Genomic DNA, 25,670 nt, shown 5'->3' with positions numbered 1-25,670 from the left:
ATGTACATTTACAATGCACATACTATGTGCATTCGATTCATTCCATATGTGCATATGTATGTATATTTGGTTTCACTTTCAATGACATTTCGACAGCACAACAGCAAGTTACAACCATTCGGTTAATGGAAACCTAATCGCTCGATTATCGCGATTAAGCATACTGAACTCAAGCAGCGAACTCTAGGGGCCAGGCCATATAACAGACATACTTAAATAGTAAATAAATACATTACTTAGTGCTAGATAAGTACACTTCCAGCTAGCAATATCTTCAAGTGGATGATGGCAATATAAGTTGTACAACTCGTAGCTAACTCTCTACGATTGCCTTGTAAATAACATGGGGCACAGGAGTGGATGCGAGGTCTACTTCTCCTCCGATTGCCCAGAGCCGTGTGCCCGCTTTTTGTGCCAGCGCAGACTGGCAAACTGGGCGAATCGTTTGCCGCACGAGCAGCACTTGTACTTCTTCACGGCCAAATGCAATTCGGTGTGCTTCTTGAGATTGCCGTAGGTGGTAAAGGTCTTGCCACACACCGTGCACAGGTGCTTGCGTATGGCCCAGTGGGAGTTCATGTGGTCGGTGAAGCGATTCTTCTCGTAGAACCCCTTTGCACAGATGGGGCAGCTGAATGTCGACTGGTTAAGGTGCCTGCGCCGATGTATATCGAAGAAGGACCACGTCTTGAAAGATTTCCCACACAGGTCACAAATGTAGGGCCGCTCTCCAGTGTGCGTCCGCAGGTGGATGGCCACCTCTGTGGAGGTGGCAAAGCGTTTGTCGCACTTCTCGCACGCATAGGGAAAGTCGCGCCGATGCCGCCGAATGTGCACCGTCAGATTGCACGGCATCTGGAAGCCCTTGCCGCAGAGCGTGCATATGAAGGGCGGGGTGCCGTCGTGCCCGGACCGATGCACCTTATACTGGTCGCTGGTCTTGATGAGCTCCGAGCAGACGTCACATCGGAAGGGCCCCAGGTTCTGTTCCAAAAAGTCTGCCAGTCTTGCGTGCAGCAGGGGAATGCTGCACGAGTCCCCTGGGTTGGTGAGTATTTTCCGTTTCTGCGCTGAAAACTCCTTGCGCAGCTCGAACAGAGTCTTCTCCAGTTGGTCCGCGGCATATGCCGTATGAAAGGATGTGTTCAGTTCGTCCAACATCTGGGCCAGCGCCTGACTGCGGTAGGCATTCGATCTAAAGTCGGGATGATCCACATCCCACAACGCCGCATAATTGCGATAGATCTCCACAAACTGCAGCTGATCCTCTGCCCTTCCGAATTCAATGGAGCTGGCATCGATGAACTTCGTCTTCTGGTTGGTCTCCACCACACCGACCTTCTGCAAAGCCAAAGGATGGATTTTGTAGGTTCTAGAAGGGTAGAAAATCAGCAGACCTACCTTGCTGATCTTGTTGAAGATCTGCTCCTGGAGTATCGGATGCAGAAACTCCATCTCGTCGTAGCACCAGAGCTTGGGCAGATACAATCCCTTGTGTTTGATCACCATGCGCAGCTCCTTGCGATAGCGCGTCCTCAGCTTCAGTATCTCCTTGTGGCACTCCTCGCCGCTCAGCTCGTAGTTGAGCTCCTCTTGCAATTGGGCGGAGATCTCCCGGTACAGCTCCTTCTTGCAGCAGCTGGCATACTCGTAGTGCTGGGGATTCCACAAGCACTCCAGCCGCTTGAACGCATCCAGTATGAAGCTGAGCACCTCACGATACAGGGCAGACTTGCTGCAGGACTCGCCATCGGTTTCGCATGACTTTTCGCTTTCGGTGCTATCATTGCTGATCTGTAAGTACTCCTCCAGATGAGTGCGATGGTCGATACGAGAGTCCCGTATCTGGCTACCTACCTTGGCTTCCCTTTCGGCTCGCTTGTTCTCGATGACGCCTCTGAGGAAGTGCATCTTGTCAAAGTACCACAGGCGGGATTTGTACTTCCCGCCGAGGGCATTTAGCTTGCTCAGCTCCCGGCGATAGCGACCACGCAGCTCCTTGAGTACGGCAAATATTTCGACGCCCGTCAGCTGCATCTGGCAGATGCCCTCCAGTGGGGCAGCCAGTTCTCCGTAAACACTCCGCTTGGCATTGTACTTGTAGTCGGGATGCCGGGGATTCCACAACTTTTCCATGCGTTCATAGGCCGCCAGCAGAGAGCCAACGAATTCTCGATTTCGTTCCAGTTCGCGACGAGTGCGCTGCAGGAAGGGAAGGGTGGATCTCTTAGAGAACGATCATATGGGGGAGGGGCCATCACTGGCATATATGTATATTTACACACCGCCTGGAAGTCCACGTTGCTGCCAATGCTACTCGTGGGGGACGTGGGCGGCCCTGGGGTTGGAGGCGTCGCTGGCGGTGTTAGCTCCGACACGTTTTCGGGGGAGAACTGTTCTGCATCTGCCGCTCCCGTCACTGCCTCTGCCTCCGCCTCTGGCTCTTGCCGGTTGGAATCTTTTGCATTCTGGTTTTCCGCCTGACGAAGTTTGCGCTGCATTGCCTGGAGATCCAACAAGAATAAATATTTCGCATAAATAAATAAATTTTTGTATTGCTTCTGTTTGTGTTTTGTATCTTTAAGATAAGCAATGACCTGGCCACATGATCTTGGCCAGCCTCAGAGGATTGGGAGGGGTTGGGTTTATCGATGGAACAAACAAGCACACACACAATCACAAAAACAATCACATGAACACGAACTCAAACAAAAAGGGAAAGTCCGCTCTCCTCGCCACAGCTCACAGTTCCCAGTCCTCCAATATCAGCGGCTATTGGCCTTTGTGTCGTCTACGTTGTCGTTGCCGTCGTCATTGTTCTTATCGGCATTGCATATGGCATATACATACCCATATACACTCACATACCTCTCCTATATGTACACATTTCGATGTGTACTATATATCTTTTTGCTCCCCTGTTGGTTGTTGCTTTGCGTTTCGAAAAATATACAAAACGAATCCCTCGCCAGCGAGCGCCTAACCGTTCTCATTCTTCGCATTCTATTGTATTGTCCCCATGAATGAAACATACGAGTATGCATGAATAATTCAAGGCGCTGGGTGGATATATGTAACTTCAATCCGAGATGCTATTCCCCTGATCTCTCGAAACCCAAACGAGTTCCGACCTACCCCATATACAGTGCGTAGGTACCATTGAGAACAGAAATCGATACAGAAACTCCAAATTATTTTGTCCTACCGGTCGACTGGGGCGCAAACATTAGATACGTTATATGTATGTACGTGATAAGCAGTTCTAACCGGTTCCCACCCGCTGTGATCGGCATCGCGTGAGACATAATATATTGTAATGGCACACCCTCAGCTTTGGCTAGAGGTTAGCAACGCCAACGAATGTTTCCTTTCGCTTATGGGAATTTTGCACCATTCGACGAATAATTCCTACTGGTTGTCCCCACTGCGAGAGGGTATTCCCAGCTCTACCCTTGCTTCCAGTAGTTGTAATTGAAGTTGTCTTGAATTAGAGCTGAAGGCGAGTGGCCGGGCCCCAACAATCGTCCATGTTTTAGCACCTCTTTTTTGTTCCATACCCGCCCATAAAAAGTCGATATCATTATTGGGGGTGGTAGATAAAGTATAATAAAACGTTCTTTGGGGAGACTTAATTGGGATTTGTGGTATTGGTAACGATTAGCCCAAAAGCTGGTACATTAGCTTCGGGCTAAACTGTTCTAATAATTATGCACTATTTCCAGAGTGTCCTTTGTGGCTGACAGAAGTAGAAAGAGTTCTAAACTAAAATGGTACTACGGAAATCAATACTAATGTTGCTATAATCGTATTGGCATTAACCACCATTTGAGTCCGAGCTAATGACCAATTTCTAGTGTCGTACGATGGCCAATTAAAGGGTACGGGGAAACTCCATTAAAATCATTCCCTGCTGACGTTTATCAAAGCTACTGCTGTGTCCACAAGCCCAGTGAGTGGTAGCCCAGTAATCAATATCCAAATGGGGTTACTGGCCAGAGTGGATTCTGATTAATTGGATGGCATTTCAGCGGAACTTAACCACTCTCATTCACCTGTCGGAAAGGGGCCTTGGCCTAACCTTTTCCATAAAAAAAACGAACGGAACCCTTTCCAAGTTAATTGAATAACTAAAAATTGCACACAACTACAAAAAAAGAAAGAAAAAAAGCCTTGGCCCCAATCGAGAATGCAATTTAAAAACGTGGAAATTAAAGTTTCGACCCCCTCTCTGTTGGACCCAGGAAAAACATGTTCGGGTCACACCCAACTCTCGACGCCACCCCAAAAAGGTGAGCGAAGGGAACTGAAAGCCCATTAAAGTTACCCCGCCTCCCTCTCTCTCTCACTCTCTCTCTCTCAGTCGTATTCCCAAGCTCGACCCGCCGGCTGACCCTCTATGGCCTGGGTCTATCCTTGACGTCGTTGTCTACCTAGCAACAGGAAATAGTTGCATATCCCTACAGCACATATCCGTCGCTGTACATCGCTGTAGAGACCGACCATATCGGAAATTTGAATAGTGCAAATGGTTGAGCAGCTGTTTCTTAGTGCTCGTCTTTTTAGCTTTTATTTTATTTTATTTTATTCTTTTGTGTTGGGCGAGAGAGGCAAACAAAGGCGAGGCTAGACGGGCTTTGCCGCTTCTTCGGACCGCTCAGACACCGACACTCGACACACTACAGACACATTTCTAAGGCGTGTCCAGTCTGCCTGCCTTTTCTCTGTGTCTGTTTACTGAACACGCAATTCAAATAATTGATCCAGTTAACTGTTTAACAAAATTGCATAAAAATTCAATAAGCAACAACAGAAACAAAAGGAGCTACGATGACGGCAACGGCAACGGCAACGGCAACGTCAACGGGCGCCAATAGATGGGACAGGGACTGGACTTCTCCGGGGTATACTGCATTGAAACCCGATCGCAGACCAATTTGATTGAGTTAACTGTGTGTTTTGTTTCTCCCTTATGGTTTATTTATATATTTTTTAAATGGAAAGGGGTCGAAACTCGTCAAGGGATTGTCAGGGGCTGAGAGGGTGGGAGGAAGGCAGTGCAGCAATGCATTTTAAGTGAAGTTTCGAAGGCGGAATAGATTGTGTAGGGGCAGGATAAGCATTAAGGATATCTGAATATTTTCATTTCGACGAAAGGAAGGAATGTATGTGGTCAAACTTTCCCAAGACTAAATATAAGGAATAAGTTCTGCGATAAGCAGAATCCACACTTGCACTGCGGCTCCATGGCTGACGATTCCGATTCCGATTTCAATTCCGGGTTCGAGTGCGAGTGCGAGCAGCTGCGTCATCCATGCCAATGGCTGCAGAGGGTAATGGTAATGGGGTTGGGGGGAGGAGGGGTCCACTCTGATGTTTTCTCGTCAATTAAAAACGATTGTTTATTGCATTTGTCACCAAGAAATATGCGGGCAGGGCCAATCAAAAGTTCCTTTGATGATGCGATGTTGCGATGCTGTTTTCGTTTTCGCCTCAAACTAATTAATAGAAATACACTTATTCCGATACGTTTCCATTACCATTTTGTATTTCGACATCGTAGCCATTTGCCCCGTTCCGCCCCCCCTCCCAATCTCTTAGTTTTTAATTAGAACGCGCTCCAGTTAAGCCACTGGCCAAATGTGTGTGGAGCTTTGGATGTGGCCGGGGACTGAGCTGGGTATGGGCCGAGTGCAAATAAAAAGATTCATGGCAAAGCCCGTTAATGCTGCACTTACGGGTAATACCATTATAAGGCCTTGGGCATGGAAAGCCATGCCGAATCGCTGGAAAATGGTGTCAACTTGTGTATTCGGCCCTGCTTGATGATTGCAAGTTTTAGGTGTTCTGTTCGGTTCGGTTTTTCCCCCGTTTTATGTTCGATTTATTGCTCCCAGTGAATCGTTTGACAGGCCCAAGGGAGGGCTCTTATTGATCGGCATTCACCTCATAAACTCAAACATTGATACGAATTGGGGAATGCTCTATTTATGAACTGGGCTTATGGTCGAGCTTAGAGGCCAAGCTCCCATTTGTAGGCTATATAAAATATCCCCAAAGCCATATGACAACAGGCAAAACACCGACATGCAAAATCCGGAAGAACACGAGACCCGATTTGACTCGACTGGAATGGAATGTAATAAACGAAACGTGCGCTAATAAATTATGAGCAATACTTGGTGTGTGGTTCCACGCAACCTGCGGGAGGGTTTCATTCATTTCTTTTATGGCCTGGCCCACGCCCTCTGATGGAGGAAGCCCATGCAACCGACGAAAATAAACCTTGCGGCGGGAAACCTTATAGAGAATGCTAGAACCGGGAAGCAAATACAAACGAAAGTCGAAAAATCAAAGATAATACTCGTACTACGCGGGGCATTACGGTGCAATCAATTTCTGACAAAGCGAAATGCGTTCGGTTTGAAAAGGTCGGAGAGCTCTTAAGCGCGGAGTCGTGGCCAAAACTTTAAACAAATAACTTTCGTCAGACCGTCAGGCCGGCGGAGTCAGTCACAAGGCAGCCTTAATTTAATTAGACTGATTATAAAACCCCGTCAGCTGATCGATCAGCGGCCAGGTTGCGGGTGGAAACCGCACTCTAAGCCCTCCCTCCCTAGACAGACCTTCCACCTGCCCAAATGTTGAATGTTTAGTTAAACTTGTTAATTATTTAATAAGCGCGGCTGTGACTGATAAAAACTGAGGCATCGCCTGTCAAAATGCCCCCCCAGCCACCACATTTTTGGGCTCAAGAATGGTTAACGTTGTCATAAAACGCCCCTGTCCGAAGATGTTGAAATATGGGAAAGGAATTATCGCTGGGGCACATAATAAACCCGCACAGTGATATCCCCGACTTAAGATTAGATTATAGCCAGTGATATATGGGATAGTTTTCGGTGAATTATACTTTGATTTCAACGGATTATTGATGATTTAGATGTGGCTAAGTCTTCGAGATACTGTTTGCTGATAATAAAAAGCAAATAACTAATCTCTGGTAATAATTTCTGAGATTTTTCAACATATAATGGGTTCCAAGAACCAAGAAAATGTACCTACGAGTACATACATATATAGTTGATAAATATTTATCATGATTGTGGAACAATAATTATCCATAAAACACTACCAATTCTGCCAATACTAACGTCACCTATGGTATGACGATCTCTATATGTCACTCTGTTTGGACAATGATTTATGGGCAGCGATCGCCTTTATGGCAGGTGCTCTAAAAATTCCAATTTACAAGTGTTTAAATGAACATTAAAACCTCCTTAGTTGGGGTTTTGTGCAGCGCTTTCGCCGTCTTTTAGCCGTCTTATCTCTAAGCCATTTCCCATAGCTAAAAACATCGACAGAAATCTACAATTATTTTATTACCCCCGACGCGAAGGCGTGGTGTGGTTGGTGATAAAGAGGCACTGGGAGTCAGAGAGGAGGACTGATTGGGTTGTCTGGGGCAACGATCGGTCGAGTCGAATCGATCGATCGATCGATCGTTAGCTCGGGCGAATGTTAAATTACTCAAAGTGGCTGGAGAGACGCGCGTCATTGTCATCGCCATCGCCATCGCCATCGTTTATTCACTTAGTGATGGCAGACAAAGAAATATATCAAAATTAGACAAGAAACCAACTGATTTCATGGCAAAAACTGATTGGAAACAGGCGAAAAAGCAAGCACTGTGCAAGGAATTTGCAGTTTCAGAACAATTATGTTTCCATTTACCAATATTTCTTGCCCCAATGTGCGTAGAGTCTCGAAAACGCATACCAAATCGAAGCTTAGATAATTTTCCCCTATTTGTTTACCTCTTTGCGGTCTAGATAATGCCCGCGTCGCCCGACAAACTTGCCCAATGTTGATAATAGCAAAATACTCGTAAAAAAAAAAAACGAAAGGAAAAAAGACCAAAAATTACCCATAATTTGTATTGAAAGTGTCGTGTAGCCGGGGGTCTAGGGGCAAATAGAAAATGATTTTTATCAGCATTCACATTCACATTTCACAGAGAGTTCTGTTATTCTGTGCCCGCCCGCCCCCCCAACCCCCTCTATGGTCTAGCCCGGATATCGGCTTTGCGATAATAATTCCTCTCTTTTTTGTTTGTACAAGTACTCTATGTATTCCATTCCATCATTTATCCGTGCCATTTTCCCACAAAATTAAAATCAGAACCACCATGTGCTGAATTAATTATTATTCATTGACATTTACATTGCGTCAATGCAGTGGCCGCTGGCCTGTGTCTGTGGTCTATATTTATCTGGAAGAGCGAAAAACTCTTGAAATTTCTCTACGTCAAATTGATGGGGAACGAAAAACCTTACCAATCTATGGTCTGATAGTTTAAAGGCCGATTACCACCTTCGTCATTGACAAGCATCTACATCATGGCCTAAAGTGTTTGTCAGAACAGAGAAAGCAATTAACTCAGGGAGGGTTGCCCGAGAAGTAGGTCTAGAAAATTATATAAACTCTATTGTATGACCATTTACGGGTAAGAGTTATACTCCGAATATGAGTACGAGTATATGCATAATTCGAAACACATTATACTACCGAACCAATTCGGTGTCTATGTATAGGCTGACAATGTCCACGAATTTCGTTAATTCTCGTTTAATAGGTTTTTATTTTTAAAAATCCACAACAAAGAACGTGCCACAACAAACCCGAAAATATACTATAAGCTTTTCCAAAATGCTGAAATTTTTGTGTCCCACATTTTGAGTATATTTATTTTTTACGGTGGCACAGAAATTGCACAGATCCTACGTACGAGACATATGCACAAAAAAAGTTATTGTTGTGTCTTCGAAATTTCCATGTCCACAAAAACAAAACAAACGAAACAGAATTGGAAACCCGAAGATGAAAAGAAACTGAAAAATTACGTCGCGTTGAGGGGAGAAGAAAAACAAAATGAAAAGTTGTTGGCCGAAGCTTTTGATACCCCTTTTAAATCTGCATACAGTAGTACTCACTAGATGCACTTAGACGGGTAAGTATGTGTAAAGAAACAGTAGTTGGGATTAAAAAAAGCACCACAAAATAACACCGTTCAAATTTCCATGCTGATCAAGAATATGCCCTCCATTTTCTTTACATTGCAAACATCTGATCAAAATGATAATACCCTATGCAAGTGTATACAAACGGAACAACAAAAATAGCAATGTCTCTGACGAACTGACAAAACGTCTCTCTCTTTCTCTCTGTCTCTCTGTGCTTCCAAAACATAGGGCCGTGGATAACAACGGGACTCAAAGGGGAAGACAAAAAACAAAGGAGAAACACGAGGGAGCGGGAGAGCGCGGACGGACAGGGCAACGAAGCGACACACTTTTTCTCAATATTTTGTTGTGTGCCATTGCGCCGTTATTTTGAAGGTCAAGTGACCAGGTTAAGCTTCCTCCGGAACTGCCTTTCAGCCTTCAGCTCTTCCTCCACCTCTAGACAGCGGCGGAAAACCATTTTTGCATTACAAAATCTAATAAAAAGAAGGAAAAGGGGAAACGACAGTGAATCACCCCGAGCGCGAACTACTTTGGTAATTGGAAGAGCAAGCAATATTGGTACGCTCGCGGCAGAGCGTTTACTGTAACAAGAGAGGGCAGCGAGCGGGAAAGAGCGGGAAAAAGAGCGAATGTACAGAAGGAATCGGCGATTAACTTACCACGCGTCGTGTCTCGTATCGCGGCGGTTGAAGTGGAGCGGCGACCCCAACACCAGGCCCAGCCAAAGGTGAGGGCGTCGGCGTAGACGTGACCGTGCCCACTATTTCATGAAGCACTTCAAACGGACCCAGTGCCTGCAGGCAGGTCTGCTCGTCACCCGAAATGTCCGCGGATGGCGGCGGTGAGGGTGGCAATGGATTTTCCATAACATAAACCAAATCTATTTCGGGTTCTCCTACTGCATGGGATAGCTGCATTGTGGGGGTCGCTGCGACGATATTCATCAGCTGAATGTCCATGTCTATCAGCCCCAAGCGTTGCGTGTCTGCCACAATCGTGGATTCCGTCTCAGTTCCCATCTCCATTCCATTCAAATTTGATTTCTTCGTGCATTTGTCGGTTGCGGTCTGGTCCTGGTCTTCCAGTTGGAATATGTCATGGCAGTCCATTTCCATTATCATTAAATCTGTTTGGGTTGTTTGTTCGATTGTATCCTCGGAGTCCTCGTACCGTCGTCTCACGTCCTGAATATGCTGGCCGCGAATGTGATCCATAAACACCGAGAACTGCAGGCAAATTGCAGGGCAGAAGGCGCAATTGAAGCCAAAGCTCTGCACATCCGGCGAAGTGGTAAGTTCTCCGCATTTTCGAAAGTAGGCGTAATCCTCCAGTTGCCAATTAAAGGTCTGGGGTTGTGGCGGCGGTTGCGGCTGCACTTGCTCCTGCAGCGGCAGCATGGTGGTTGTTTCTTGATTACACAGAGAGTTGTTTACTTTGTTAGAAATTGTTTGGCGCACATACGTCACGGTGGAAGCGAACTTCAGCGGCGGGCTTTCTCATAAGAAATGCGATTTATTCTAGCATTGAACACACGACAAACTGTCAGCCTATTGGTATCACACGCGCCGGCGTTTTTCAAATGTTTGACAGTCGCGCTCGTCTGTTGTGCCCGGTGTGACCGCGGATATATCGGTCAAATATACCGCCCGACCCTCAGAAATATACCAAAATAGACCATAGCACCTTAAAAATATACCGTAAATATACTAACGATATACATATTACTCGTTTTTGATATTCCGTCGAATATTACTAGCTAAATAGAACCCTCAGCCCTGCCCACATAGTTTTATATGATTGATGAATCAATTTTTTACTTGACTGATTTATTTTAAATACTTGCTTTAATTGGATTTTGCCTAAAAAAGGTAAAGGTAAAGTATGAGAGTAACTGCAGAGAAAAGTAGATTGGCAGCGCTGGAGTATAAAAATAAGTTGGCAGCGCGCACAATTCACAGCTGATTGCTGTTTCCGAATTTGGTTATTTAACCAGCAGGAATTTCAAAAAATACAAAAAAAGCAATGCAGAACTGTATTAAACTGGTGCCATTGGCACTCAAGTGCCCGCAGAGAGCCATCAGCACGTCTGCTGTCTTGGATGGCAAGCGGAACTTTCGCAAATTTAACGTACACAGCAAGCGCGGCACTCGCGTGGTTAAGGAGGCCCAAAAGACCATGGCCAATCCCCCGGTGCCCATTGACAAGCGGGGCGTCCGCGACACAGGCATCTTGGTTGATGGAAAATTTGTGGAGATCCCTGAGAAAATCCCCGATATTATTGTGCCCGATCTAACGGACTGCAAGCTGAAGCCCTATGTGTCGTACAAAGCACCGGAAGTAGTGCAATCAGAATTCACCAGTCTGGACTTGTTCAACGCAGTCTATTCGAAAAAGATTGTTGAGGATTTCAAGGCGGGCAGCCTCCAGGCAGACGGCAGTCCCAAAGAACCATCGGCCGAAGAGCAACTTACTTCATCGGAGGCATTTCTCCGTGCGCGAAGAACTGGCAGCGACATATTCTAGACATACGTTTATTGTTTCTTAAATACAAATTGTAAATTCTACTATTCCTGGATGTATTTTTGTCGATATACGTAAAGTTTGCGAATCCATTTCTCCGTCTTAAGGTCAGGATTTCCAAGGAACTGAAAAACGAAAACGACAGATATTTGTGAGAAGAGGACGATAGAACCGAGAAATGCAACTTACGTTGGGATGAAATATTACATCTTCGGTTTGGACCGGGTTCGATGGCTTCGGTACGGTCACCGTTTCGTTTTTCAGATCTATGATAATCTTCTCTGGAGCCTCACGATCTTTGGTGCTGAAGAAAGCTGTCGGCTTGAAGGTATCCTCGTCTATCTTTTCCAAGGCCTTCTGCACTTTGGTATCCAGCAAATCGATGCCCTTGACGTTGCTAGCGAGAGGCGTTGAACGTGAATTGCTCTCCGAACTCGGTGCTCTGGTTGTCCTTTGGGAGGCAGAGCGAGATTTGTTATAGTCCCGACTGCGACTCTTGCTGTGCCGGCTCCGGGAGCTACTTGGACTGCGTGGCGATGAGGTGCGCGACGAGCTGCGGCTGCTGCTACGACTACGCCTGTAGTACTTTTTAGATTTCTTCGACTTCTTCTTCTTGGGTTTGGAGCTTTGCCGGCTGCTCCTGGTGGGGGACTTGGAGTGGTACCTTCGGTCGCGTTCTTTGTCGCGGTCCCGATCTCGCTTTCTTTCCCGGTCGCGGTCTCTATCATGTCTTTCCCGTTCACGCATTGTCTTTTTTTATTTATTTATTTTTGATTGTATTGTCGCTCGGCTCATGTACATGTACAGTTCACTACAAAAAGGTATGAACAACAGGAAAATGCAACTCATGCAATGTAAAATGCACCCCATTTGCTTAATATACCTTGAAGAGATAACCAGTCAATTTTGTCTTCAAGGTATATTATCCTCACACGCGAGGTGAGGTTTGTACGAAGTCTGCAACTTGCCTAGGCTATTTTTGCTCGTCGTCCCTACCCCTTTCTATGGGGTTGTTACACATCGATATTATATTATATATAATATCGATATTATATATTGTGTCTATCGACTGCCCTCTAAATTATAATAATACTGAATCCAAATTTAAATATGGGCGCCAAAAACTACAAAATTATATAAAGAAGCGCCCGCTATGATAGCTTCCGCCTGGGATTCTAGTATTGCAAGTAGTTCTTTTAGTAATGGATTTTTTAACTAGATGTGGGATCGCATGCTTAACTATTTGAACTTTCAGAAGGTCGTTGAAAATTCAGATAATACAATCTAATTACATGTAACCGCCAGTAGCGCAGCTATCAAGATTCACAGAGTGATAACTGCACCACTTGTCGTGAGACTTGAAGCCACCTGTATTATCGCTTCTGGCAAATCGCTCATGTGTTTCCCAAACGACCTATCAGTCTTGTTGAATTGAACGTAGTTTCTGTGCGAAAATAGCCTGCCATAAATTTGCCCGCCCAAATCTTCCAGTTCTTATCAGATGTTCCTTGGGGGTATATAAAAGGTATGAGTGGTCACACCATTTGGTAAAGTACCTGCACCTGTGATCAAAAATGCTGGTTCCCCAAGTATTTCTGTGTCTTCTATGTCTAGGCTTGGCCACAGCCTTGCCCGCCGATGGCGGGCGGGTGAGCTCTGTGACAACGGTAAAAACGAATCTCTATATTGTTTTAATATTTATTTTAATTTTAAATATGATTTCCTGTATTATTCAGTTGACTCTAGTGAGAGCACAAGGCTATGAGATTCAGGAGCATACTGTTCAGACGTCGGATGGATATATTCTCACCATGCACCGCATTCCATACTCCAAGAATACCGGCTACGATGGCGCTCGTCCTGTTGCCTTCCTCATGCACGGTCTGCTCTGCTCGTCCTCTGACTGGGTATTGGGCGGTCCACACAGTGGCCTGGCTTACCTGCTTTCTGAGGCTGGCTATGATGTCTGGATGGGCAATGCTCGTGGCAACACCTATTCGAAGAAACATGCAACCCACACACCGCTGCTGCAGCCCTTCTGGAACTTCGAGTGGCATGACATTGGAATCTATGATCTGCCCGCCATGATAGACTACGTCCTATACGCCACGGGTGTAGATCAAATCTCGTACGTGGGTCACTCCCAGGGCACCACCGCTTTCTTCGTGCTCAACTCGATGATTCCGCGATTTAAGAGTCGCATACGCTCGGCTCATCTGCTGGCGCCCGTCGCCTGGATGGAGCACATGGAGAGTCCCCTGGCCACCGTAGGAGGTCCTCTGTTGGGACAACCAAATGCCTTTGTTGAGCTATTCGGCAGTATGGAGTTTCTGCCAAACACTCAGCTCATGAATTTGCTGGGCGCTGTATTGTGCAGTGATCAGGCTATATCCCAGGTTATCTGCACAAACAGCCTGCTCCTCATGGGCGGCTGGAACTCGCCATATTTGAACGAGTCAATGATCCCAGAAATAATGGCCACCACCCCGGCAGGCTGTTCTGTGAACCAGATCTTCCACTATCTGCAGGAGTACAATTCGGGATATTTCCGTCGATTCGACTACGGCTCGACCCGGAACAAGAAGGAGTACGGCTCCAAGGCTCCACCAGATTACGATGTGGAGGGCATCAACGTTCCCACATACCTTTACTACAGCGACAACGACTACTTTGCCAGTTTAATCGATGTGGATCGTCTTCGCTACGTAATGGATCCGAATTCCCTGAAGAGTGCGTATCGCCTACCCGAGACTAAATGGAATCATTTGGACTTCCTGTGGGGCCTGAATGTCAAGGAAATACTTTATGACCGAGTGATCAATGACATAAAGAATGCTTAAGCATGTGTTGAAAATAAAACTTAAGATCGTGATAATTAGAATTCAAAACAACAAAACACTTTTCAACTGTTTAATCAATGGGTTTAATTACTGATGCGGTGATATTTGATAAGGGGTCATAAATACAATTTAAATTGTCGGTATTTCACCGTGACATAACACAAGCCAAACAGCGTTTTATTTGTTTCAAATTATCGTTATATTTGTTTCGTTCTTTTGAAAATGCGGTATTTTTTTGAGATATGTGCAAAATAAACACTGCTTAGTATCGATAAGTGACTTTCGACTGCTCCAATCCTTTGCGTTTTTTTGTTTTGACCTATTTCGTTAAAACCTTTTTTTAGACAAAATCCAATAAAAGCAAGTGTTGAATATAAACCAGACAATTAGAAAATAGATTCACTAATCGGATAAAATTATGTGGGCATGGCTAAATATTCTATCTAGCTAGTAATATTTGATGGAATATTAAAATCGAGGAATATGTAAAATATAACTTGAATTCGTCAGTATATTTACGGTATATTTTGAAAATGAGACGGTATATTTTGAAAATGAGACGGTATATTTCTGAGGGTGGGACTGTATATGCCATCTACTACCCGCGGTCACACTGGCCACAGGTACACCCACGACAAAAAGCCTAATCCAATACGGAAAATAATTTATTTTCGCTTAAAATTGATCTAAAAAACGCCATATCTTGGCCAGTGGTTGGGTTAAGTTAATCCCCAAGATGTCGCGTGTAACGAAAAGTGATATTTCGCTCGATATGGAGGTCTGGGTGGAGGAGCTGTCGGAGGCGCAGTTGGCGTACTACGACAAAATCACAAACGAGCATTATGCTGTGAAAAATGCACTTAAGAGCGCCGTGAGCGCCAATGAAGGAAAGGAACTGTTCAATGGCCAAGTGTTTCAAGCTTATTCGTTCAAGGGAAAAGTGCTGCAGGAGCTGAAAGAGGCCACCTTGCCTAAGAAACCACCGAAGCCGGTGGAACCACCGCAGCCTTCAACTCCGGTCGCTGGCTCCACGGGAAGAGGACGTGGCCGACCAAAACAGTCTTCAAATATTGCTTACTTGGAGTCATCCGACGACGGCGATGATGATGTTCCGTTGGCCAAGAGATTGGCCCTGTCCGCAGGTAAAAAGGCAGTGGCTGCTGGAACGTCTCCAAAGCTTGGGAAAAAAGCAGCCGCCGCCGCCGCTGCCGCATCCCCAGGCAAAGCTTCGCCCCAACCCAAGGGCAGCAAAAGTGGCTCGAGTAGCAAATCTCCAAAAGACTCCAACAAAGATGGCGAATCTCCTCCTAAAAACTATCGCCCAGCTGAGGTCAACTCGGTGGGAGGTCTAGTTGTGGGCAGCACTGACGAAAGTAAGGATTCTAAAGACGTTAAGGATGGCAAGGACTCCAAAATGCAGGGAAAAACATATCCGTCTCTGGTGGTGCTGGCCAAACCGTTCCTTAAGATCAAAGACATGGCTGCAACACGCAGCAAGCTGGATTCCAAGGTTAAACTGGTTCTCATGCTGACTCCGAACAAGTTTTGCGAGTGGCTGCTCCAGGAGGGTCTTCTCAGATCCCAGCAGAATTGCATTAATCATCGAAATAGTGAACTGAAATTGGGTAAGTAGGATCAGTTGTGCATCACACCGAAAACTCTTCTCACTTTCACTTCTCCTTGAATCCCTAGGAATATACTCGGATGTATCGAAATTCCCCTATACCGGAGGCTATGTGTGGATTAGTGATTGCTGTCCTTTTCGCTTCGTTTCCGTCTTCAATAATTCAATATTCGAGGGAGCTTCGCATCCGCCCACATTTCTTCTAAAGCTTATCTACCATTGGGCCTGCCAGACCAGCATTCAGAATGTAGTCCAGTGGGTCAAGGTGGACAGTGTGTACATCAAGGGCATCTACACCTGGCTGAGAGCCATTTGCACTTTGGGCGTGCATCAGAAGTGCAAAAAGTTAGGAGGTCCCGGAAAGTTTGTGGAGGTAATCTACAAAATTATTCCCTTGATGTATGTCCATTCACTGTTTGATGTTCTTCTTCCCAGGTGGGCGTCATATCGCTGGGAACCACCTCGCAAGATGGAGCTCAGCGTCAGGTTAAGGTCGAAGTGCTAGGTGTCTATGATTATGCAGACAAATCAATCCGATTGCGTGCAGTAGAGCCGATTATCGATGGAGATCGTAATTACAAGAAACGCTTCCAGGGCATACTGGAGCCGCTTTCGCGTTGGGTCCACAAGGACAGTACTATTTGCATCGACCTGACGGTAGACAAGATCACCCTGTTCAGTTTGGGATTCAAGAATATTGTCCAGGCATCGGCCACAGACAACACGGCCAAGCACAACAACTCGGCGGTGATGGAGTACTTGCGTAGAATCGTTCCTCGCATGTTCCAGAACACATTGTCGCTGCTCTCGCGTCAGATGATTCAGCAATTCCTGGACGAGCTTGTCTGGCGTGAATCTTTTGGAACGTATGCCCTGCAGGCCTTCAATAACATTATAATACACATAGCCGAGCAGACAAGAGTTACCACCACCGAGACAATCACTCAACGCCTGTATCAGGTAAGCAAAGTGGATCCATTTTATGGCACTAACACTTTTCTAATCCTTCTCTTGTTCTGTTCAGGTGGCAACCAACCCTTTCAAAGACTGGAGCGTACTGCCGGCCAACTACAAGGAGACACCGGCCAATGCGGCACCCAAGCGCCTCAAGAAACGTTAGTAGTTTCGTAGTGTTCAATCGACTTGAATTTAATACAAGGCCGTTAATAGAATAATTCTAATTCTAAATAATAATTCTAGGCTAAAGCGTTTGTCACTCCAAAGCAGTGGTCGCCGCCTGACAAGCAGTGGTCGTTTTTCCGTTGTCTTAGGCTTCGTATTCCCTGTTGTTTAAACAACTTGACCAAGCGGAAAAATGTTATTGTATTGGCGCTCCGACCACTGATCCAAAGTAAAGTGTTTTCCTCTTTTTTATTAATTCAATCATTGTCGCTTAGTGTTGAGCTCAGGAAAAGTTCTTAAGACAACACCAAGTGTTGGTTTAGATACTCGCAAAAAACCCAGCACATAAGCTTACTTTCTGGCATCTTTCATGTTAACTTATTTTAAATAACAGAGAACTAAACGAAAACCACTAAATAAAATTGCCCAAAAACTTAAGAAATGGAAAGCCTTGCTAAAGCTATGTTTTTATTTGATTTATTTATAATTTGGAGTGATAAAACGCATACAGTTAATTTTATAATGTGGCTCCAGCCATGTGCTAACTTTATTTGATATTGAAAGTTGATCGGAAGTTGTTTTTTGTTTGGCGAGTTTGATCCACATTGATAATTTACCCTTACCCTTTATCTGTGCGCAGCGATTAACGATGCTGATTATACCAGCTCCACCAAGACGCCCAAGAAGGAAAAGAAAGAAAAAGATGTTGAGAAGGACATATTGCCAGCTGGCACCAAGAGGCGCGCGGTGAACACACCGCCACCGCCGCCACCAGCTACGAAGGGACCGGGAAGACCACCAGGCAAGGGCTCAGTCAAACACACGCCTTCAAAGCCAGTCGCACCTTCACCAACGGTGACAAAATCGGCGGCAAAGAAGCCAAAGGAGAAAGAAGAGAAACTTCCCGTGGTGGTCAAGAAAGAGGAGGACGACCTCAAGGGACTGGAGGAGCTGTACTACGGCATAAGCGATGGGATGGACGAATACTTTGAACAATTCCCATACAACTCGCCCAGGGCCAATCCCCATGAGCTTACCAAGACAGTGGACTGCCCGATTTGCCAGAGCGAATCCTTTGACTCCAATGAGAAGCTGCAAACGCATTTGGTATCGCACATCTCGTCCGATGGCAAGCAGCATCAGTTCCAGTGCCTGTTCTGCCTGGAGAAACATCCCACGGAGTCAGTGCTGGCCAAGCACAACCAGATCATGCATCCCACCGAGACCAAGACGGAGGGTTCGCCCTCCTACTATTGCCTCATTTGCCAGCAGCGGCACAACTCTCTGCATTTGCTAACGGCCCATCTACAGAGGGTCCACAGCACCCTGGAGCTGCCCTATTGGTGCCACTCCTGTGGCTACCGCTCGTCGTCCCATCGCGATCTTGTCAGGCATTTCTACGATGACCACAAGAACCAGAACTTCCTGCAGTGCCCTTACTGCTTGGACGTATGTTCCATTCGTAAATAGCCTGTAAAGTAAAATATTTCATAGCTCTCATTCCTTGCAGATATTTTACTTTTCCATTCGCGGGTCTGTCAACCAGTTGCGCATCGAGCATTACTTCATGCACTTGAATGATCACGTCAACAAGCGGGATCCATCGTTGCGCTGTCAGAAGTGCTCGCTCAGCTTCCTGGAGAAGGGTGATCTGAAGCAGCATACGGTTCAGCATCATATCAGCATGACCAAGACCAACAGGCCGGTCCGTCTCTTGCTCAACACTTCGCTGCTGATTCCTCCACCAAAGGTGCGCACCCATCACAAGGAGCCGGCTCCCTTCTCCACCTACAAGCGACCGATATTCTTTGCGTTTCTCGAGGGCAAGACCTGTGCCGAGTGCAACACCGATTACGCCAGCGAGGAGACACATTACACGTCAGTATTAACCACATTCATTGCATGTATTTTATTTATTTTCAAAGTATGGCTGTACGGGGTCGGTAAAATCGTAAGCGTTCGCAAGTGAAAGCCAAGACAGAGAGTAGCCAGCCGAAGCCCAGGACACACCAACCAAGTCGCAATGTGTCCACATCTAGGGCTTGGAATCCGAGGACATTGTCCAGCAGACGCACATAGCCAGCCCGCATAGCATCGTTGAAGTCGGAGACAAGCCAGTGCTGCAGAAGGCCCGTGCCCTGAATCCTCATAATGAACATGCTGAGAGATGACTCCAGGTGGCAGTCGCTGCGCATCGGGTAGCCTATAATGGGCGAGCCCAGACAAGCCGAGGAGAATCGAAAGATCGGCTTGAAGGCGTACTGCTGCTGCATGGCGATAAAATCCCAGCGCTCCGTGGTGAATGGATATGCGTAGCTGCGATTGAAGCTGAGCAGAGCCGAGACCTGTTCACTGGCATTAACGCCCACTATCAGGCGGGCCACTCTACTGACGAGACGCGGATGTACATGACGCAGAACTGTTTCGACCTCATACTCCTTGACTAAAACCTTCTGCTGCTGTTCAATAAGCTGCTCCCATGAGTTCACTTGCTCGCCCACCACCAATGCGGTGAGGAAGCTATCCAACTGAAGGTTGTACCAGTTGGACAATACAAATCCCAAGATGGTCAGCTGCAGGAAAACTATGAAGTATCGCAGAGAAGGACTGTCTATCCTTGCAGGCGAGGAGATATACAGTACACGGCTGACGGCGTCCAGAAAGCTCAACCCAACACGATGTTGCCAGGTCCTCCTGCCCATGTTGGGACGAACCCAGAAAACCACGCCACTAATGTAGAACACTCCACAAAGCAGCAGAAGCCAGCTTGATTGGTTGAGGGGCAGCAGTAGATACATGTGGCGGGGAATCTCGTTCCGTACCGGAACAATCAAACAGTTTTGTGTGACCATCAACGGATAGCTTCTGTCCCCAAAATCACTGGGGGATCTGATGTACGGATGCGCTGAAATCTCCAAGTGTCCTTCCATTATAAGCTGCGCAATTCGGCCCATATTGACACTGCTCGTGGGGCCAAGATTCTCGTGAGGATTCGTAATCTGCAGAGTGGCATTGTGGCGGTGCAAGTACTCCACAAAGGTGCGATAGGCGTAGCCTCGTATATGTCTCCGTCCTGTGTGGGGATCATGCACCACAAACACTCGCGGAATATCATTCTCCACTGGAGTGGACACAACATAGCCCTGGAAGTTGTTTGTAGTTGCTGGAAAGAGCGGAATCGAAGTGAGATTCATCTGAAAGAAGCGCACTGCCGGATAGGGAGTATAGGAATAGATTCGATCCTTATGCAGCACCAGAACGTTCAGAAACTGCTGGTGCCAGAGCTTCTGGAATATGGCGTGTATCGCCTTGTACGAGCCACTTCGTTTTGAGCGCAAGACGACAATTAAGCGACCGCGACGCATCCTATGCAGACTTTTATTCAGAGCATTCCAAATGAGATCCAGGCGGCTGTGGCAAAAGAGCAAGCTAATGGCATTGTCCGCGTTCATATTATATTGACCAAGGGGTCTCTGCTTTCGAGCTGGCGTAGACAAATCCACCGTGTGACTACTGACTGCCATGCTTCGATGGAGCCAGGTTATCAGACTGTTGATATCATCCCGTTTTGTTCTGTGTCCCACGAAGATTGGCGAATTACTCCAGTGTTCCCGGGTAGCGATGACGCTTAGAACAGACCTCACTAAGGTCATGTTGTGACTGCCGTGGACCAACGCTGGCTGTGACCAGCTGAAGAGCAGCAATAATAACAGCCCGTTGCACATTTTGGTTGACTACGTTGTGGCTTTTGGGCGCGCCTGCGACGTCCTTATAAGGCCGTAAATAATTGTTTTAATTGAATCTAATCAGGCTTTATTACTGATAGAAATCAGAGTAATAACGGGTGAATTGTAGGACTTGCTCCTAGGGGCTGAAAGGAGTCTATTTGTAACGTTATGTAGAGTGAAATTAAATGGCTCCCCTTCTTTCGTTACAGCGGGTGGCTGCACTGCGTGAAGTGCAATTATCAGACATGTTGCGAGCGGGCCCAGTTCCGGCACGGCGTGAACTGCAATGGAAACTTCGTGGACGCCATGGAGGTCAATCTGCCCCAGGAGATGCATTGCATCTGCGGCTTCGCCACCAGCAATGGCAACAAGATGGCGCAGCATTTGGCCAACTGTGGCCTGAGCACCTGCTACCCCAGTCTCGAGGCGGCAAATGAGAACGCCGTGAAGCGCAACATGCTGGACATGTTGGGTTTGGTTCGACGCGATGGGGACACGTCTGGCGAGGGTGCCGACATAAGTGAGACTGCGGGCGATGCCACTGATGATCACGGCGAAATGCTGCAGGCCCCAAGAGCGCAACACCTGCAGCAGCAGGAACTAATGGAGGTCCAACAGCCAGAGCCGGAGCCTCAGACAGAGCTTCAACAGAACTACTTGTCCGCATCTGTGGACCCCGAACCAGTGCCAGTCCTACCCGTGCAGCAGAGTTTGCCGGCTCCCATTCAGTTCGGTGAAATGGAGGCGGCCCCGGTCCTTATTGACCCCCAGCATCAGGTACCGGCACCCACCGACTACGCTCAAGTGTCCGTGGTGCAGCAGCACCAGCAGCAGCAGTCGTATGGACTCGGTAACTATGGCCAAGGCGGCATATCCACCGACATTGACATGCCGCTTATTGGGGAGCTGTCCGAGCCCAATGCTCCACCCACGCCCCAGTTCTTGGGCGAAGTGCACACGCCCATGTTCGATGCAGTGGCCGCCGCCGAGCAGCAGCACTACCACGCCCAGCACCATCATCATCCCCAATGATATAGGCCACCCGGCAAGCTAAAATCACGCGACTACACAATTCATTGGCAGAATTACTAGACACACGATTTGCTTTTAAAAATCGTATTTAGACTTTTTTTTTATCATAAAAACAGTTAAGATATTCAAAAATGAATCCCTTTAGTATCCTCTCGTATAATATCGCGAAGAATAAAGTACATAGACACCCAGTTGAGACATTTTAGGGTAGGGCTTTAAGTTTGTTAGCATCTAATTTTGCATCTTTTTGCAGTAAAAATATACTTACATACTGGAAATAATCTCAGTTGCTTGAAGAAAACGTAACCACTCCTCTACAATTCGATCTATCCTGAATAATTGAAATAGCTTGAACTTGGCCTACAGTCTTGATATAAGAAAAATAATCATTTGTTAAAGAAACAAAGAAATCGAACTTTCAATAAAAGTATATCACGCTATCCTTAGAATGTGCCTTTCCATTGTGTTGGACAATTTACGAATTAAGTTGTTAAAATAATCCCGTTAATGAGCTGCCGGTTTTTATACCCGATACTCAAAATGAGTATTGGGGTATATTAGATTTGTGGTAAAAGTGGATGTGTGTAACGTCCAGAAGGAATCGTTTCCGACCCCATAAAGTATATATATTCTTGATCAGCATCAATAGCCGAGTCGATTGAGCCCTGTCTGTCTGTCCGTCCGTCCATCTGTCCGTCTGTCCGTCCCCTTCAGCGCCTAGTGCTCAAAGACTATAAGAGCTAGAGCAACGTTGTTTTGGATCCAGACTTCTGTGATATGTCACTGCTACAAAAATATTTCAAAACTTCGCCCCGCCCACTTCCGGCCCCACAAAAGACGAAAATCTGTGGCATCCACATTTTTAAAGATGCGATAAAACCAAAAACGCAGAATCGTAGAGGACGACTTTATGTTCTAGAGTGTAAAATCTCAATCAGATCGTATAATTATTATAGCCAGAATCAAGAAAACAATTTCATTCTTTCTCGCTCTGTCTCTTTCTAACACACAGGTTTCATGGTCGGTTTTGCCAATTGCAAAATATGAGTTCAAGGATCTCAGAACCTATAAGAGCCAGAGCAACCAAATTTGGTATCCAAACTCCTGTGATATCGGACCTTGACCGTTTCGTGTCCAAATTTCGCCACACCCCCTTCCGCCTCCGCAAAGGACGAAAATCTGGGGCATCCACAAATCTCAGAGACTATTAAGGCTAGAGTAACCAAATTTGGTATCCGCACTTCTGTTAGATCTCACTATAAAACGTATATCTCAGAATTTCGCCCCACCCCCTTCCGCCCCCACAAAGGACGAAAATCTGTTGCATCCACAATATTGCAGATTCGAGAAAACTAAAAACGCAGAATCATAGATAACGACCATATCTATCAGATTGCTAAATCTGGATCAGATCGGATCATTTTTGTAGCCAAAAGCAAGAAATCAATTTGCAGTGGCTACGCAGCGCCCGACGTCACGCTCAGACTGATTTTCTGTCTCTCTCGCACGCACTCTTTTTCGTGTCGTTTAATATTTGCGGCGTCTGTAGGAGGAGAGCCATACTGACTAAGTATCGGGTATAACTGTAGAGTTGCGGTGTCCGCAGAAACTCACAACGTTCCCCCTCGTTATACTTTTATTCCCGTTTGGTAATTGTTTTAAGTGGTGCAATCAAGGAACCGAATGCCAGGTGCACTGCCGCTGCCAAGTAAAAGAATAAATGACGAATGACCTTTACCAAAAAGGAAACAAGATTGAATAGAAGTTCGGGGTTCTTCAAAAGTGAAATTTCTAATGCAACACATATCGATGTTATATGTAGTAAGGTTATTTCTTAGATAGAACGCCCTGTGTTCAGCCGTAAGTGCTCGAATACGAATACCAATAAGGACAGCAGCCAACCGCCTCCGAGGACAAACCAGCCAAGCCGCAAAGTGTCCACATCTAGGGCTTGGAATCCGAGGACATTGTCCAACAGGCGCACATAGCCAGCCCGCATCGCATCGTTAAAGTCGGACACAAACCAGTGCTGCAGAAGCCCCGTGGCCTGAATCCTCATAATGAACATGCTGAGAGTTGACTCCAGGTGGCAGTCGCTGCGCATCGGATAGCCTATAATGGGCGATCCCAGACAAGCGGAGGAGAATCGAAAGATCGGCTTGAAGGCATATTGCTGTTGTAGCGAAAAGAACTCCCAGCGCTCCAGGGTGAAGGGGTACGCGTAGCTGCGATTGAAGCTGAGCAGGGCCGAGACCTGTTCACTGGAATTAACGCCCACCAACAGACTGGCCACTTCATTGATGAGTTGGGGTTCTACGTGGCGTAGGAGAGTGCTAGCTTCGTAGTGCTTCACCAGAACCTGTTGTTGCTGCTCGATCAGGTCCTCCATGCTCTCCACTTGCTTACCCACGACCAATGCGGTGAGGAAGCTGTCCAACTGAATGTTGTACCAGCTGGTCAGAACAAATCCCAGGATCGTCAGCTGCACCGTGACTAGGAAGTAGCGAACAGACGGCCTTTGCACACTTGTGGGGGAAGAGATAAAAAGTATCCGGCTGAGACCATCCAGAAAGTTCAAGCCAACGCGTTGATGCCAGGTGCTATTTTCGTGCCCGGGATTAATCCAGTAAAGTACGGCGCTGATGTAGAACACTCCCCCAAGAAGAAGCAACCAACTCCAGCGGTTGAGGGGCAGCAGTAGGTACATGTGACGCGGAATCTCGTTCCTCACGGGGACAATCAGACAATTCCTGGCGACGACCAGGGGATAGCTGTAGTCGCCCATCTCTTCCGGTACATCCACATACGGATGCATGGAGATCTCCAATTGACCCTCCATTATCAGCTGGATTATGCGGCTCATATTGACATTACTTGTTGGGCCGAAATCCTGGTTCGGATTGGTCACCTGCAGTGTGGCATTATGGCGATGCAAGTACTCAATAAAGGTCCGAAAGCCGTAGCCTCGTATCAGTCGTCGGCCTGTGCGCTGGTCACGGAAAAGAAACACACGCGGAATATCGTTCTCCGCTGGGGTGGACACAACATAGCCCTTGAAGTTCCTCGCTGCCGGAGGAAACAGCGGGTACGAATGAATATCCACTTTGTAGAAGCGCACAGCCGGATAAGGAGTATAGGAGTAGATGTGCTTGTTGTGCAAGACCAAAACATTGAGAAACTGGTAGTGCCAGAGCTTTTCGAATACGGACAACAATGCTTTGTAGGAACCACTTCGTTGGTTGGGCAAGGCCACAATCAATCGAACAGGACGCATCCTACGAAGACTCCTGTTTAGATTGTACCAAATCAGTTCCTGGTTGCTGTGGCAGAAGAACAGACTGACGGCGTTGTCCGCGTTCATGTTGTAATGGCCAAATGGTTTATTCTTGCGTGCCGAAATGGATGTATCCACCGTGTGACTTGTGACTTCCATGGCTCGATGCAGCCAAGTTATCAGACTGTTGATATCATCCCGTTTTGTCCTGTGTCCCACGAAGATTGGCGTATTTTTCCAATTCTCCCGGCTAGCGATGACGCTCATAACGGACCTCAGCAAACTCATGTTGTGGACGCCTTCGGCAGGCTCCAGCCGGGAGGAAGTGCAGAGCAGGAGCAGAAGTATCAGCACTGTGCACATAGCGGGCTGGGACTGTTGTGATTTCTTGCAGCACAGAGGTCAGGCTTTTAAGGCAGCGAATAATTGGTTTCATTAAATATAATCAGCCTTGATTAGTCTTATCAGTGATGAACATCGTGTGGATAATTCACTTGCTTCGAA

General features: G+C 46.6%; 7 protein-coding genes across 7 annotated transcripts; 3 read left to right on the top strand and 4 right to left on the bottom strand.

Moving 5' to 3' along the window:
• Window positions 1-3: 3 nt before the first annotated feature.
• Window positions 4-10,640, bottom strand: LOC117185745. The gene is made up of 5 exons (XM_033391400.1): window positions 9,686-10,640; window positions 2,286-2,504; window positions 1,858-2,202; window positions 1,402-1,794; window positions 4-1,341 (listed from the first exon to the last, which is right to left on the bottom strand). Exons 1-5 carry the CDS (start codon window positions 10,421-10,423, stop codon window positions 370-372), a joined length of 2,667 nt encoding a protein of 888 aa, XP_033247291.1. The 5' UTR covers window positions 10,424-10,640; the 3' UTR covers window positions 4-369.
• A 333-nt stretch (window positions 10,641-10,973) lies between these two features.
• On the top strand, window positions 10,974-11,590 carry LOC108160651 (39S ribosomal protein L41, mitochondrial). Its single transcript, XM_017294785.2, has one exon. The coding sequence runs from the start codon at window positions 11,049-11,051 to the stop codon at window positions 11,547-11,549; it is 501 nt and encodes a 166-aa protein (XP_017150274.1). The 5' UTR covers window positions 10,974-11,048; the 3' UTR covers window positions 11,550-11,590.
• On the bottom strand, window positions 11,544-12,412 carry LOC108160650 (probable splicing factor, arginine/serine-rich 7). The gene is made up of 2 exons (XM_017294784.2): window positions 11,736-12,412; window positions 11,544-11,671 (listed from the first exon to the last, which is right to left on the bottom strand). Exons 1-2 carry the CDS (start codon window positions 12,291-12,293, stop codon window positions 11,591-11,593), a joined length of 639 nt encoding a protein of 212 aa, XP_017150273.1. The 5' UTR covers window positions 12,294-12,412; the 3' UTR covers window positions 11,544-11,590.
• Window positions 12,413-13,004: 592 nt separating this feature from the next.
• On the top strand, window positions 13,005-14,444 carry LOC108160918 (lipase 3). The gene is made up of 2 exons (XM_017295197.2): window positions 13,005-13,213; window positions 13,283-14,444. The coding sequence occupies exons 1-2, from the start codon at window positions 13,121-13,123 to the stop codon at window positions 14,384-14,386; spliced, it is 1,197 nt and encodes a 398-aa protein (XP_017150686.1). The 5' UTR covers window positions 13,005-13,120; the 3' UTR covers window positions 14,387-14,444.
• A 536-nt stretch (window positions 14,445-14,980) lies between these two features.
• Window positions 14,981-22,341, top strand: LOC108159689. The gene is made up of 7 exons (XM_017293196.2): window positions 14,981-16,011; window positions 16,079-16,383; window positions 16,446-16,970; window positions 17,035-17,125; window positions 17,773-18,581; window positions 18,643-19,010; window positions 21,070-22,341. The coding sequence occupies exons 1-7, from the start codon at window positions 15,123-15,125 to the stop codon at window positions 21,890-21,892; spliced, it is 3,810 nt and encodes a 1,269-aa protein (XP_017148685.1). The 5' UTR covers window positions 14,981-15,122; the 3' UTR covers window positions 21,893-22,341.
• LOC108159690 lies at window positions 19,010-20,857 on the bottom strand. The gene has a single exon (XM_017293197.2). It carries the CDS (start codon window positions 20,855-20,857, stop codon window positions 19,052-19,054), a length of 1,806 nt encoding a protein of 601 aa, XP_017148686.1. The 3' UTR covers window positions 19,010-19,051.
• Window positions 22,342-23,657: 1,316 nt separating the features above from the next.
• LOC108160514 lies at window positions 23,658-25,639 on the bottom strand. The gene has a single exon (XM_033391589.1). The coding sequence runs from the start codon at window positions 25,527-25,529 to the stop codon at window positions 23,727-23,729; it is 1,803 nt and encodes a 600-aa protein (XP_033247480.1). The 5' UTR covers window positions 25,530-25,639; the 3' UTR covers window positions 23,658-23,726.
• Window positions 25,640-25,670: the final 31 nt, after the last annotated feature.

This window comes from Drosophila miranda, chromosome 3 (genome assembly GCF_003369915.1).
Source record: "Drosophila miranda strain MSH22 chromosome 3, D.miranda_PacBio2.1, whole genome shotgun sequence".
NCBI classification, from domain to species: Eukaryota; Metazoa; Arthropoda; class Insecta; order Diptera; family Drosophilidae; genus Drosophila; species Drosophila miranda.
Note: the sequence above shows the minus strand (reverse complement) of the source record. Positions and strands in the feature narration are given on the sequence as shown.

Coding starts and splice junctions, on each gene's coding strand:
- LOC117185745 (XM_033391400.1), bottom strand. CDS start 10,423: ATGCTGCCGCTGCAGGAGCAAGTGCAGCCGCAACCGCCGCCACAACCC. Junction 2,505..9,685: donor GATACGAGACACGACGCGTG/GTAAGTTAATCG, acceptor TTGGATCTCCAG/GCAATGCAGCGCAAACTTCG. Junction 1,795..1,857: donor GAGCCGAAAGGGAAGCCAAG/GTAGGTAGCCAG, acceptor GAGTACTTACAG/ATCAGCAATGATAGCACCGA.
- LOC108160651 (XM_017294785.2), top strand. CDS start 11,049: ATGCAGAACTGTATTAAACTGGTGCCATTGGCACTCAAGTGCCCGCAG.
- LOC108160650 (XM_017294784.2), bottom strand. CDS start 12,293: ATGCGTGAACGGGAAAGACATGATAGAGACCGCGACCGGGAAAGAAAG. Junction 11,672..11,735: donor ATGTAATATTTCATCCCAAC/GTAAGTTGCATT, acceptor TTCGTTTTTCAG/TTCCTTGGAAATCCTGACCT.
- LOC108160918 (XM_017295197.2), top strand. CDS start 13,121: ATGCTGGTTCCCCAAGTATTTCTGTGTCTTCTATGTCTAGGCTTGGCC. Junction 13,214..13,282: donor GGGTGAGCTCTGTGACAACG/GTAAAAACGAAT, acceptor TGTATTATTCAG/TTGACTCTAGTGAGAGCACA.
- LOC108159689 (XM_017293196.2), top strand. CDS start 15,123: ATGTCGCGTGTAACGAAAAGTGATATTTCGCTCGATATGGAGGTCTGG. Junction 17,126..17,772: donor ACCCAAGCGCCTCAAGAAAC/GTTAGTAGTTTC, acceptor ATCTGTGCGCAG/CGATTAACGATGCTGATTAT. Junction 18,582..18,642: donor AGTGCCCTTACTGCTTGGAC/GTATGTTCCATT, acceptor CATTCCTTGCAG/ATATTTTACTTTTCCATTCG.
- LOC108159690 (XM_017293197.2), bottom strand. CDS start 20,857: ATGTGCAACGGGCTGTTATTATTGCTGCTCTTCAGCTGGTCACAGCCA.
- LOC108160514 (XM_033391589.1), bottom strand. CDS start 25,529: ATGTGCACAGTGCTGATACTTCTGCTCCTGCTCTGCACTTCCTCCCGG.